We start from the raw sequence: 13,809 nt of genomic DNA on the forward strand, positions 1-13,809 counted from the left end.
ACTGTTAGCCCCAGCTTCTGTTACCCTGGCAGTTTGAAAACATGCAAATGTGCGTAGATCAATAGGTACCGCTCCGACGGGAAGGTAACGACACTCCATGCAGTCATGCCAGCCACATGACCTAGGAGGTTTCTATGGACAACGCTGGCTCTTTGGCTTAGAAATGGAGCTGAGCATCAATCCCCTGAGTCAGACACGACTAGACTTAATGTCAGGGGGAAACCTTTACCTTTACCTATGTAACTGAAATTCTCAGTGTGTGGGAATCTGCCTGCTATTCCTAGCTGCTTTCATCTTCTTTCCTCACAGGTATTTTGGAAAGCATCTGGGATAAATACAGTGTTACTGCTGCCACTCCACCCCCCTCTCCAACATCAGGAGAAAGCGGTAAGGCCTTAACCCAATTAGCTTATTTTCTGTGTTTCTTTTGTTTTATTCTGCATAGGGAAGGTATGAGACAGTAATGTCACTGAAAATATTTTGAGTTTTATGAGAGCTACTGCAGTGCAGATTTTTATTTATTTATTTATTTATTTATTGTGGCCCAGATCATGAGATTTGTCTTGGATTTTTCCCATTTGGTCTAAGGCTTCTAACATTTATTCTGTCAACATGGCAAGGAGCCACACTGCAGTGACTCTTTATTTCTCGGATAATGTTAGAATATACCTTTTAATGACTTTAATTGATTCACATCATCCCTGTCCTATCGAGCATTCATAATAGGAAGGACTAGATGCTAGACTATAATAATTTCCTTTTGTTGAATCTTTTTTGTCTATACAAACATACAATAGTCTATGTACAAAGAAAATGTGTCCAATTAACATATATTATTAAAGTTCCCCGTACAAAGCTCAATTTGGCCGTACCCGACAAAATGAAAAGGAGCAACAGCTCTAACACAAAAGTTATTCAAGTCTGGTATTGGTTCCAATGTATATAGGCTTCAGGGATACATAGTCAATGAAAATATCTTCCAAACAATTTAAACAGATGGTTGGTCGTGTTGCTGTATACTGGAATGAAGAAAATAATGATGGAGCACCGCTCCCAAAAAAGTCTTCGAAAGTAAAGTGCAAATAAAGTCCCAAGTCTACAGTGGTTCCCGGGTATTTTTGTACCCTGTTTCAGGGAGAAAATCCCCTTCTTCAGGAGTTGGTATACTCAGCAACAATGAATTTCTATCTAAAACAAAACATAGAGTAACAAGTATTTTACCAGCAGTATTAACAGAAGTAAAGGTAACCCATATAACAGTATTATACTTACATAGTGCCTAATTGCTTTCACTGAGTGACTCTGCTTGTGGTGATTTCAACTGCAAGTGATTCTGGAGGTTCATTCAAAGGTTTTTAAAGAGTACTTGGTAATTTAAAGGAAACAGCTAAAATTAAGTGATTCATTAAGTCCCTGAGGGGAAAAGGTTTTAAACTTAAAGATCCAGTACATTTCCCTTTGGGATAATAGTTTTTCCAAGTCCATGTAAGGTTTTTGAGTAATGCATTCCAGAGCACAAAATTTAAATGAGGTTGATGAATGCTTGTATTGAGTGAAGTGTGAATATAAAAGAGATTCTGTAGATAAATTTTTGATTCTGGATTTATGTTCAGAGATTCTGATTCTCAAGGGTCTGGTTGTCTTACCGATATACCAGAGAGCTGATAGCTGTTGGTTTTCCTTCCCTAGGTGACCTTTTAAGTAGCCTGTTACAAAGTCCTAGCACAGCCAAATTATTGAACCAGCCAATCCCTGTCCTGGATGCAGAGAGCGAGTACGTCTGTTCCTTGGCCTTGGAGTGCCTGGCTCACCTCTTCAGCTGGATCCCTTTGTCTACGAGCATCACCCCTTCCCTCCTTACCACCATCTTTCACTTTGCCCGCTTTGGCTGCGATGCCCGGGCCAGGAAGATGTCCTCCATCAATGGCAGCAGCCAGAACTCTGTCTTGGGCCAGGAACGTGGCCGGCTTGGGGTGCTTGCCATGTCTTGCATCAATGAACTGATGTCAAAGAACTGTGTGCCGGTGGAGTTTGAGGAATACTTACTGCGGATGTTCCAGCAGACCTTTTACCTCCTGCAGAAGATCACCAAGGAGAATAATGCCCATTCAGTGAAGAGTCGGCTAGATGAACTGGACGAGAGGTGAGCGAGAGCAAAGCAAGGAAACCGCTGTGGTTGAACTTCCTTCTTATCGCAAGATGGTCTTTACTGACTTCTTGTCATGTGTGGTGTGTCTAATCACCTTTTTTCAGAATCCTGTGGTGAAGAAGGCAAGGAGGGCGGGTAGGGGTAGCCAGGTACGTTGGCTGTGGGAGGCTGACTTTGCAGTTGCGGCATTGTAGGTTTCTTCTACCTTCTCATTTATTACGGTGTGGCTGCAGGTCTGAGATTGTATGAATTTGCCTTAATTTGGTTGTTGCAGAAAGTAGCCGAAGAGACCCAGTGAGGTTAAGGAGCAGTTCTTTTCTAATTGGCATCTTTTTAAAAAATAATTTTTATTGATACTTAATTATAACATAAAATCAATGAAAGGGAAGGGTGGGGAAGGTAGGCAGAAGGAAAGTTGGCTGCGGGTCTGAGATTGTACAAGATCTCAATTTGCCTTAATTTGGTTGTTGCAGAAAGTAGCCGATGAGACCCAGTGAGGTTAAGGATCAGTTCTCTTCTAATTGGCATCTTTTTTTAAAATAATTTTTATTGATACTTAATTATAACATTATAAAATCAATGAAAGGAAAGGGTGGGGAAGGTAGGCAGAAGGAAAGTTGGAAAAGGAAAGTATAGGAAGGAGCAGGTAGCTAGTGAGGGAGGGGGGAAGGGGGATGAAGATTTTAGAGGATCTGTGGAATATTAAGGTTTGTGAAGATTGGAGAGGGAATTTGTGACAAGCATGCAAGAAGTTGTTTGGTAAGATCTTTGCTCTGGAATTAGGGTGTATTGATATATTCAGCGTTGATCATCGTTGTCGTTCCGTCGTGTTTCAGCTGATTCTGTTCTTCCTCGTCATATTAAGAGGGTTTTTTTTCTTTTTCTCCTTTGTATATTCTTCGAATTTTCCCCCAACTGTTTCTTTTATTGGTCTTCCTTGATGATTTCTGATCAGAAATGTCAGCCTGTCCATATTTCTTATTTCCCGTGTTTTTAGAATCCATTGGCATCTTCTATCATATTCTGAAAAACTGAGTGGACAACTTCATACTTTATGGGAAGGAATATTAATCATAGAGATGCAGAAAGAAACAGAGGGATACCATTGTTATGTTAATATACATGCATCATATTGAGTGCTCAGAAGTTTTCAGTAAACACCAGTTTATGATCATTAAACCGGTGCCTGTCATCAGTGATGGACTGGATGAGGGCTAATAAATTGAAGGTTAATCCAGACAAAACAGAGGTACTCCTGGTCAGTTGGAAGGCAGTTCTGGGTGTGGGATTACAACCTGTGCTGGACGGGGTCACACTCCCCCTGAAGACACAAGTCTGCATTCTGGGGGTGATCCTGGACTCAGCGCTGACCCTGGAACCCCAGGTGTCTGTGGTGGCCAGGAGCGCTTTTGCACAATTAAAACTTGTGCGCCAGCCGCGCCCATACCTTCAGACACCTAATCTGGCCACGGTAGTCTGTGCCTTGGTTACTTCCTGTTTGGACTACTGCAATGCTCTCTACGTGGGGCTGCCTTTGAATATAGTTTGGAAGCTGCAACTAGTTCAGAGATTTATCAGCCAAGTTACTAACCGGAGTGCCGGCAGGACTGCTGACTGAAAGGTTGGTGATTTGAATCCAGGGAGCAGGGTGAGCTCCTGTTTGTCAGCTTTAGCTCCCCATGCGGGGACATGAGAGAAGCCTCCCACAGGATGGTAAAGCATCAAACATCCAGGCATCCGCTGGGCAACGTCCTTGAAGACGGTCAATTCTCTCACACCAGAAGCGACTTACAGTTTCTCAAGTTGCTCCTGACACGAAAAAAGAACAACCAGGGAACTAAATTATATTATTATTAGTATTGTTTATTCATTTCTATCCCGCTTTTCTCCCAGGGTGGGATTCAAAGCGGCGTACAACATATAAAATTCATACAAATACTTCAGACTGCAATACATAATCATTTAAAACATATCTCGATATATGACTAGAATAAAATTAGGTTTTCTGGGTCTGCGTAGTGTGGTATTTCTTCCTCCAGGCATAGATTGGATTAGAAGGACTTTTTGGGAGATGGTTGCTTTGTTTTTGTCAACGTTAGTGATGTGCTCATTGTATAGTTGGGTGGCTTTATATAAGCCGTTACCTAAAGTCCAAAGGGTGGGTTTATTTACATGTTATACAGCCAGTAAGGTTTTTTAAAATGTTGAGAAACAGACTGTTCCCTCTGGCTCCAGTCATGAAAACCCTCTTTAGCATGATGGACTGAGATTTGAAACATAAGCCTCCTCTTGATCATGTGAAACTAGTTGTATCAATGGCTGTCCCAGTGCAAAAATGTTTTCATTGTCCCTGTGACTTTCCATTTTAATAGAATTCTTAGCTAACATAGTTCTTTTAGCTAAAATCCATGATGGTGTGTGGTATGGCTTTAGATATTGTAGCAGACATTCTTCATAACAAAAGCTACAGTGCTTTTGTTAAGAGCCTCTTTCTTCTGTGTTTCGGGTAAAAATAGAACGAAAGATTGCCCACCTTGTTGGTAATTCTCATCAGCCTTCAATCTAATTTTTAAAGGCTGTGGAATATCTTGTTTATTGAAAACAATACTAACTGAATTGTTGTCCCTGAATGCTATTGACAATATCAAGTGTTTCGGTTACATCCACATGTATTGAATTGGGTTTTCTGTCATCTTTTCCTTTTAGTTACATAGAGAAGTTTACTGATTTTCTGCGCTTATTTGTGAGCGTCCACTTGAGGAGGATTGAATCCTATTCCGAGTTCCCCGTGGTTGAATTCCTTGCACTGTTGTTCAAGTACACATTTCATCAGGTAAACAAACACTAAAATGTCGTTTCTGTCGTTTATTGAGTTACACAGCCAGTAAAGTTTTTAAAGACATGGTTATGTGCGCAAGTATTTAATGATCTAACATGGTCTGAACTAAGATCTACGCACAAGGTTTTCGGATGAATGGATTTAAATATACATATGTTTTTAAATTTTGTATAATGTGTTTTTATTATGTATTATCATTTGATTTGTATGTGCTGTTTTTTTCACTACTCTTAATAACTTGTGGTGTTTACTTCCATCTTTCAGCCTAGCCATGAAGGTTACTTTTCCTGCTTAGACATCTGGACTCTCTTCTTGGACTACTTGACCAGTAAAATAAAGAGTCGCCTAGCAGATAAAGAAGCCGTACTAAATAGGTATGTGCTGTGGGTTGCTTTTGAAGTACGTTGATGCAAAATCCTTTGGCCATGTGGAATTGCCATTTTTCTAGCAGTTCTTTTCTTGTCTCTCTCTGAAGACTGGGAAGTTTTTAAATCTTTCATTTATTTATTTTTCCAAAAATCAGTCTACAACAATAACAACTTTATTTTTATATCCTGTCACCATCTCCCTGCGGGGACTCGGGGCGGCTTACATGGGGCGAGGCCCCAATCAATACAATTAAAATAGATAAACAAAAGTCATAATATACAAAGCAACAGTATAAAATAGATAAAACAGGAATCTATATATATAAAAGAGTGATGGCATCACGGCGACCTACAAAACTACAGGCCCCCCAACCTCTAAATTTGACAACACAACCCATCATCCATGGCTCTAGGTTGATACAACAAAAAGAAAAGAAAAATAAAGTCCTAATTAGAGAGAGAGGAATAATTGCTTTTATCCAATTGCTGCCAGTTAGAAGGCTAAGCTCTTCCGACTTGATCTCCTAGCAACCCAATAAAAAGTAATAAAAAACACTAAAAAATTAAAAACACTAAAAAATTAATACAATAAAATACTATAATAACAGAAAATAACTAAAAATAATACAAGAAAATAATAAAATATAATAAATAAAAAGATAACTTACAATAAAATTAATTAAAAAATACAAATAACGTCAAATAAAAATTACACAACAATTTTTAACCAATACCACTACCACTTTGCCACAGCAACGCGTGGCCGGGCACAGCTAGTACACTATAAAACAGGAATATTATAACAATAATTTATAAAATCACCTTGTTGAGTTCTCATGTATTTAGATTTACAAGGGAAAAGAAAAAAGCACTGTTGCTTCTTCTCACAGAGTCCATGTCATGAGAGCTTTTAAAACTATAGTTTTTAGACAATCAGTAGCTGAAGACCTGGTCTTCATATCCATCAGAGTGAGGTTGTACAGTACGCCATACTACATCAAATTTTATGTGGGAAATATTTTTGAATGTTTTCTATATTACAAATTATATATTCCAGTTAGTTTTTAAAAACCTACAAAATTAACTTATTGGAGAAACAAGTTCTAGCTCAACTTCTTGGTTACTGTAAAAAAATACTGTAAAAAAATAACAACTATCTCAAATAGTTGTGAGATGATTGGTTGCCTTCATTCTATGTAGTCAAGTCCATTCTGCCACTTTGTCATAACAATTGTGTAGATCGGGGCCGAGGTGGTTGGAAATATCAGTGTTTTTAATTCTTCTCATTCTTAATGATTTGAATAGTAAGAGCTGAAGCCCAAACATTAGCTGCTAGCGAAACACCAAATCTTGATTTTGCTACTCGGCAAATTACAGGAAGAACAAGGTTGTATCATTCTTTCTGACAGCACGCTTTATAAATGCGGCTCTTACCAAAAGTATGTGAACAGGAAGTTGTAAAAACGAATGTTGACATGGAAGTGCTAGTCTGGTTACACCACAAGAACAGCACTGAAGACTTCCTTGCTCATAGTTAAAGCTTTTTCTTATTCGGAAGAGCACTGTGTATGAAATGTTTAATCCGGATGTGGCTTCCAACCTCCCGGATCAATTGAATACCAGCGTCACTGTTACATGTTCAGAATGTTCATGTGTTGCAGATAATAGCACTCCTTATGCTTTTTTCCCTAATGAAATTATATTTAGGAAGGGGTGTGTGTGTGTGTGTGTGTGTGTGTGTGTGTGTGTGTATATATATATATATATATAACAACAACAACAACTTTATTTTTATACCCCACCTCTATCTCCCCAAAGGGGACTCAGGGCGGCTTACATGGGGCCAAGCCTGAATAAAAACAATAGCAATATAAAAGACAATAGACAAAAGACATGCACAATTATAAAAATTTAAACATAAAAAATTATTTATTTATAAAAATAAATAAATAATAATAAATAAAAATATATAAATATATAATAAAACAAATAAAATAAATAAAATAAAAAATATATAATTAGGAAGATATTAGAGGCACATCTCAGTCAGATCATCAGGAAAGATGTCTTAGTTTGTTGTCGAAGGCTTTCATGGCCAGAATCACAGGGTTGTTGTGTGTTTTCCGGACTGTATGGCCCACCCAAGCTCAGAATTGTGCCCTACTCAGACTATTGACGGTTGTTAGATGTTGGTTTTATATTGTATTATGTGTGATTGTTTTTATATGGCTGAAATTGTTTTTATGACTTTTGTTGTGTTAATTTTAACCATATTGAACTCGGGCTTGTCCCCATGTAAGCCACCCCGAGTCCCTTCGGGGAGATGGAGATGGGGTACAAAAATAAAGTTGTTGTTGTTGTTGTTATGTTCCAGAAGTATTCTATCCTGACGTTTCACCCACATCTATGACAGACATCCTCAGAGGTTGTGAGGTATTCCTGAGGATGCCTGCCATAAATGTGGGCGAAACGTCAGGAGAGAATGCTTCTGGAACATGGCCCGGTAAACACACAACAACCCCAATGTCTTAGTTGTTTGAATGTGGGCTGTTGGGTGTGATCTCTCAGACTTAGGGAAATTGCACACTCAAATAACTACAGAATTTCTCCATCAATAGTTTATTGCTCACTGTAGTAAAATGAGGCAGAAGAAGGGAATTACGTTTCTGGCCCTCCTCACTTCTTCATAGGAACCAGAAGGTGATGAAATAAATTTCTTTCAAGACATTTATATTACGAAATAATGGCGGTACAATACGTACTCCCTGCGACATGTTGTGTCATTGCTAGCATCAGACGTCAGTCTAACTTCAAGACTGTGTTGCAGTATTGTTGTTGTTTTTTCCTTTTTGATTTTGCAATGAGTATAACTCATGGGAAAGCAGGTTAAGTTCTGCATTTATAGTTGGTAAATAACTGCTTTCTGGAATCACACTGGCTTGTGTTAGACCTCAGATGCCATTGGCTCTTCTCACTCAGGTCCCTTCCACATCTGAATAAAATCCCACATTATCTGCTTGGAACTGGAATATATGGCAGTGTGGACTCAGATAACCCAGTTCAAAGCAGATATTATGGAATTTTCTGCCTTGATATTCTGGGTTATATGGCTGTGGGGAAGGGCTCTCTGACTGATGAGACTTCAAATCCAGGAGAACCACACTTTTCCCATCCCTGATGTAGCCTAGAACAGTGGCAATGCTTTCATTAGAGATACAGAATTATTTCAGTTGTGTTTTTAAAATACTATATTATAATGTAATACAATATTATACTAATAATATAATGTAATAATATTAATTATATACTATATATTAAATGTAATATTACTAATAATATTACCGTATAATGATATAGTACAATATAGTAATTTAATGCTTATATTGTGTTATACTAATAATATATTGTATGTATATTTGATTTGTAAGCCGCTCTGAGTCCCCTCCGGGGTGAGAAGAGCAGGATATAAATGTAATAAATAAAGCATCATTACAAAAAAGTGAAGTCTAAAGGAGACCAGCCATGGCATCTCAGATATCCATAATCAGCATGACATCCCTTCAGGTATTTATTTATTTATTATTTACTACATTTATATCTCGCTCTTCTCACCCCGAAGGGGACTCAGAGCGGCTTACAAATCAAATGTACATACAATATATTATTAGCATAGCGCGATATAAGCATTAAATTACTATATTGTACTATATCATTATATGGTAATATTGTTAGTAATATATTTAAAGATGGCTGTCACATCAACTCTTAATCTATATATATAAAAGAGTGATGGCATCAGGGCAGCGGACAAAACAACAAAACTAAAGGCCCCCCAATCTCGAAATTTGACAACACAACCCATCATTCATGGCTCTAGGTTGATACAACAAAAAAGAAAAGAAAAATAAAGTCCTCATTAGAGGGAGAGGAATAATAGTTTTTATCCAATTGCTGCCAGTTTGAAGGCTAAGCTCCACCCATTCAGCCCAGGGGACAGGCACAGTTAGGCCTCACTTAGGCCTCTTCCACAGATTATCAGATTTTAACTGGATTATTTGGCAGTGTAGACTCAAGGCCCTTCCACACAGCTATATAACCTATTTAGAATCTTATGTTATCTGCTTTGAACTGGATTATCTTGACTCCACACTGTCATATAATCCACTTCAGTGTGCATACTAAACATAAAGACAACCATACAACAGACATTCAATACCACCACTACCTCAACAATTTCTCACCAACACCACCAGACAACGCCACAGCAACGCGTGGCCGGGCATAGCTAGTCTTAATATATTATTAGTAATATATTTAAAGATGGCTGTCACATCAACTCTCAATCTTCTCTTCCCCAATCTAAAGATCATTTTGAATCCAATTCCTGTGCTCTGAGATATTGCCTACTTGTCATATATTGCCTATTTGCCGGGCTGTGGTGCAGCTGGCTAGTGACCAGCTGCAATAAATCACTACTGACCGAGAGGTCATGAGTTCAAAGCCCGGGTCGGGTGAAGCCCCCGACCATTAAATAGCCCGGCTTGCTGTTGACCTATGCTGCCACGAAAGACAGTTGCATCTGTCAAGTAGGGAAATTTAGGTACGCTTTATGCGGGAGGCTAATTTAACTAATTTACAACACCATAAAACTGCCAGCAAAACACGAGGAAAGGAATGAGGAAGTACAGCCACTAGTGGACGGTGAAGCAACAGCTCCCTCTGTGGCCGGAATCGTGAAGCTGGAAAAATGTTAAATGCCTCTGTGTCTGTCTATACTGTATGTTGCTTGTCTGTTGGAATTGAATGTTTGCCATATATGTGTTCATTGTAATCCGCCCTGAGTTCCCTTCGGGGTGAGAAAGAAGGGCGGAATATAAATACTGTAAATAAATAATTGTCATCTGAACATTTAAAAAGTGTGGATTCTGTTCCATCTAAGTCATTTGTAAAGAGGTCCAAAAACACCAAGCCCAGGCCAAAACCCTGAGCTACCTTTGTCACTCCTAATCAGGATGGTCACTCATGTTTTAAGTCTTATAGTTTCTTGCAATAATGTGCAAGGTCTGTTTTATTGGGAATGCTATTGAATAGCATTGGAGGGCCTTGCCATTTGTATCAGGTGGGAGAGCTAAGCTGCGGTTTATCTGATCAAAGTCGGGTGAGCCTTGTTCTACTTGTAATGAGGAAAGTATAACTCCTGTAGGCTTTTAAAGAGAGGCTGGATGGCCATCTGTCGGGGGTGCTTTGAATGTGATTTTCCTTCTTCTTGGCAGGGGGTTGGACTGGATGGCCCACGAGGTCTCTTCCACCTCTAGGATTCTATGATTCTATGATTCCTCCCTTGGTTTCACTAATGTTGAGATTTCCTCCCATCCACCCCCACACAGGTACGAAGATGCCCTGGTTCTCCTGTTGACAGAGGTATTGAATCGAATACAGTTCAGGTACAACCAAGCCCAGTTGGAGGAACTGGATGACGAGGCGCTGGATGATGATGTAAGAATCGGAGACCTACAAAGCTAAGAGCAATTAACTGAATTTAAATCTAGAATATTAGCTGTGCCCGGCCACACGTTGTTGTGGCGAAATGTGGTGGTATGGGAAATAAAGTACAGGAGAGTCTCACTTATCCAACATGTTGGATAAATTTGACTCTGTTGTATATAGATGAAGCCATATTGTTCCAGTTTCATTATTGCTCATTCTTGAGTCAGCTGCAGAATTGGGAAAACTGTCAACAAAGTGTTCTGTTGGTGACCTGTTGAGGTCTTTGTCCCATGCTATTTGGTATCATAGGGCTACAAATGTGTAAAGTTGAGTGTATGATTAGGATTATATGCTATGTTCCAGACCAGATTCTTTGTAGGTACTGCCTATGAAATTTTATGGACTTTGACTATCTCCAGCTATCGAAACTATCGATTTGAATCTCTCTTTGTGATTTTTAACTGAATTGTTTTTAATATCAATGATATTTAATTCTACTTTAATATTTGTATATTATTTTAAGATCGTATTGAAATGCTTTTAATGCAAGCAGCTTTGAGTCTCCTTTGTAGAGAGAAAAAGCGGAATATAAATAAACATAATACTAATATAGGTAAAGGTAAAGGTTTTCCCCTGACATTAAGTCCAGTCGTGTCTGACTCTGGGGGTTGGTGCTCATCTCCATTTCTAAAATCAAGAACCGGCGTTGTCCGTAGACACCTCCAAGGTCATGTGGCCATAGGCATGACTGCATGGAGCGCTGTTACCTTCCCGCTGGAGTGGTACCTATTCATCTACTCACATTTGCATGTTTTTGAACTGCTCGGTTGGCAGAAGCTGGGGCTAACAGCGGAGCTCACTCTGCTCCCTGGATTCGAAATCTGTGACCTTTCGGTCTGCAAGTTCAGCATCTCAGCGCTTTAACACTCTGCGCCAATATTAATATAGCCAACTGAATTTGTATTTTAGATAACTTGAGAAAGAGATTCTTCTGTAGTCTCTCCTAATTGAGACATGTTTAAAACATGCCCTGCATAAGCAAGATGTACCGTGTTTCCCCAAAAATAAGACAGTGTCTTATATTAATTTTTGCTCCCAAAGATGCACTAGGTCCTATTTTCAGGGGATGTCTTATTTTTCCATGAAGAAGAATTTACATTTATTGTTGAACAAAAAAATGAACATTTATTATATACTGCACAGTGGTTGTCATCACAAACTAGCATAACCAGACAAACTGTGAATCCTATTAAGAATTTCTTATTACTACCATTATTTCAATGTACGTGGTACGTACATTGACCAATCTTGCATGCTCTGGTGTTCTGTTTGGCGGGCGTGCTTCCAAACAAAAACTTTGCTAGGTCTTACTTTCAGAGGAGGCCTTATATTTAGCAATTCAGCAAAACTTCTACTGGGTCTTATTTTCAGGGGATGTCTTATTTTCGGGGAAACAGGGTAGTGGTAGAATGAAATGTTGTGCATTAGACTGCAAGTTTATGAAGTGTTTTTAATTTTTTTGTTGGGGATGGGACCTCTATCAGCAGAAATTGAGTGCAATGGGCTGTGGCTACAACTGGAAGCCTTCTAGATTGGTGTTTTTAATGAGATAAGCATCAAAAATGGCATTTCCCACTCACTTTACCACTTCTGGATTCTGTGGTCACATTCTGCTGCATATGCAGAGCTGGCCTAACAGCACTGATTTGGAAGAGAAATGAAATAATTGGCTTTCTGTTTTGTTTTGACCACAGCAGCAGACAGAATGGCAACGGTACTTACGCCAGAGTTTGGAAGTCATCGCCAAAGTTATGGAGCTCTTGCCAACACATGCCTTCTCTACCCTGGTAAGAATGCGTTTTACTTTCAGTGTCATTGCAAGTATCAGATCTGCTTCGGTTTGACTTTTCTGATATGTGTGAATGTCGTGAAAAGTGCATTGGGTTCACTAAAAAGAACACAGTGATCTGTGACACCAACAAAGTCACTGATCTTGGGAGAGTTTTCTTCTTTTGAATTACGGTGTACACCATACTGGTGGTTTTAGCTATGAATAGATTTTTAATTGATTTTAGCTGTTTATTTTTAGTACAGTACCATCAATATTTAATTCGATTTTAATGTTGGTATATTTTGAGGTTTTAAATTATGTATTGGTTTTACTTCGTCTTTTTTAATAATGATGATGATAATAATACAGTAGAGTCTCACTTATCCAACATAAACGGGCCGGCAGAACCTTGGATAAGCGAATATGTTGGATAATAAGGAGGGATTAAGGAAAAGCTTATTAAACATCAAATTACATTATGGTTTTAAAAATTAAGCACCAAAACATCATGTTTTACAAAATATTTGACAGAAAAAGCAGTTCAATACTCAGCAATGTTATGTAGTAATTACTGTATTTTATGAATTTAGTACCAAAACATCACAATGTATTAAAAATTGACTACAAAAACATTGACTACTAAAAGGCAGACTGCATTAGATAATCCAGAACATTGGATAAGTGAATGTTGGATAAGTGAGAGTCTACTGTACTTCAAATTGAGTCTTACTGGCACGAATTTGACGACTAACCCTGGAATAATGAAACCTGATGCAGAAAACTATATTAAAATAGGGCTACTTTATTTTACCTGTGAACTTGCTGTATATACTCAAGTATAAGCCTAATTTCTCAGCCCATTTTTAAGACTGAAAAAGCCCCCCTCATCTTATACTGGGGTGAGGGTCCTGGTTGGCTTATATTTGAGTCAGCTTATACTCGATAATATATGGTACATTTATTATTTTTCTCTGTTATTGTTGCTACTATTACATTTATTTTACTCTATTTTTATTATTATTATTGATACATTTATTATTTCACTCTGATATTATTGTTGCATTTATTATTTTACTCTATTTATTATTACATGTATTAATTTCCTGTATTTATTATTATTATTATTACATGTATT

The 13,809-nt window shown here is 38.3% G+C and overlaps 1 protein-coding gene across 2 annotated transcripts in view; it reads left to right on the forward strand.

Annotated features, from left to right (window-relative positions):
* xpo6 (exportin 6) overlaps positions 1 to 13,809 on the forward strand; it is a 52,490-nt gene that overhangs the window by 11,267 nt on the left and 27,414 nt on the right. Inside the window, exons 6-11 of one of the 2 annotated variants that reach the window (XM_062964613.1) lie at positions 310 to 387; positions 1,690 to 2,143; positions 4,856 to 4,982; positions 5,253 to 5,362; positions 10,744 to 10,852; positions 12,598 to 12,690. In XM_062964613.1, the coding sequence (XP_062820683.1) occupies positions 310 to 387; positions 1,690 to 2,143; positions 4,856 to 4,982; positions 5,253 to 5,362; positions 10,744 to 10,852; positions 12,598 to 12,690 (971 nt within the window). The remainder of the gene's footprint in view (positions 1 to 309; positions 388 to 1,689; positions 2,144 to 4,855; positions 4,983 to 5,252; positions 5,363 to 10,743; positions 10,853 to 12,597; positions 12,691 to 13,809) is intronic. The other variant, XM_062964614.1, reaches the window with a different exon arrangement.

This window comes from Anolis carolinensis, unplaced genomic scaffold (genome assembly GCF_035594765.1).
Source record: "Anolis carolinensis isolate JA03-04 unplaced genomic scaffold, rAnoCar3.1.pri scaffold_13, whole genome shotgun sequence".
NCBI lineage: Eukaryota > Metazoa > Chordata > Lepidosauria > Squamata > Dactyloidae > Anolis > Anolis carolinensis.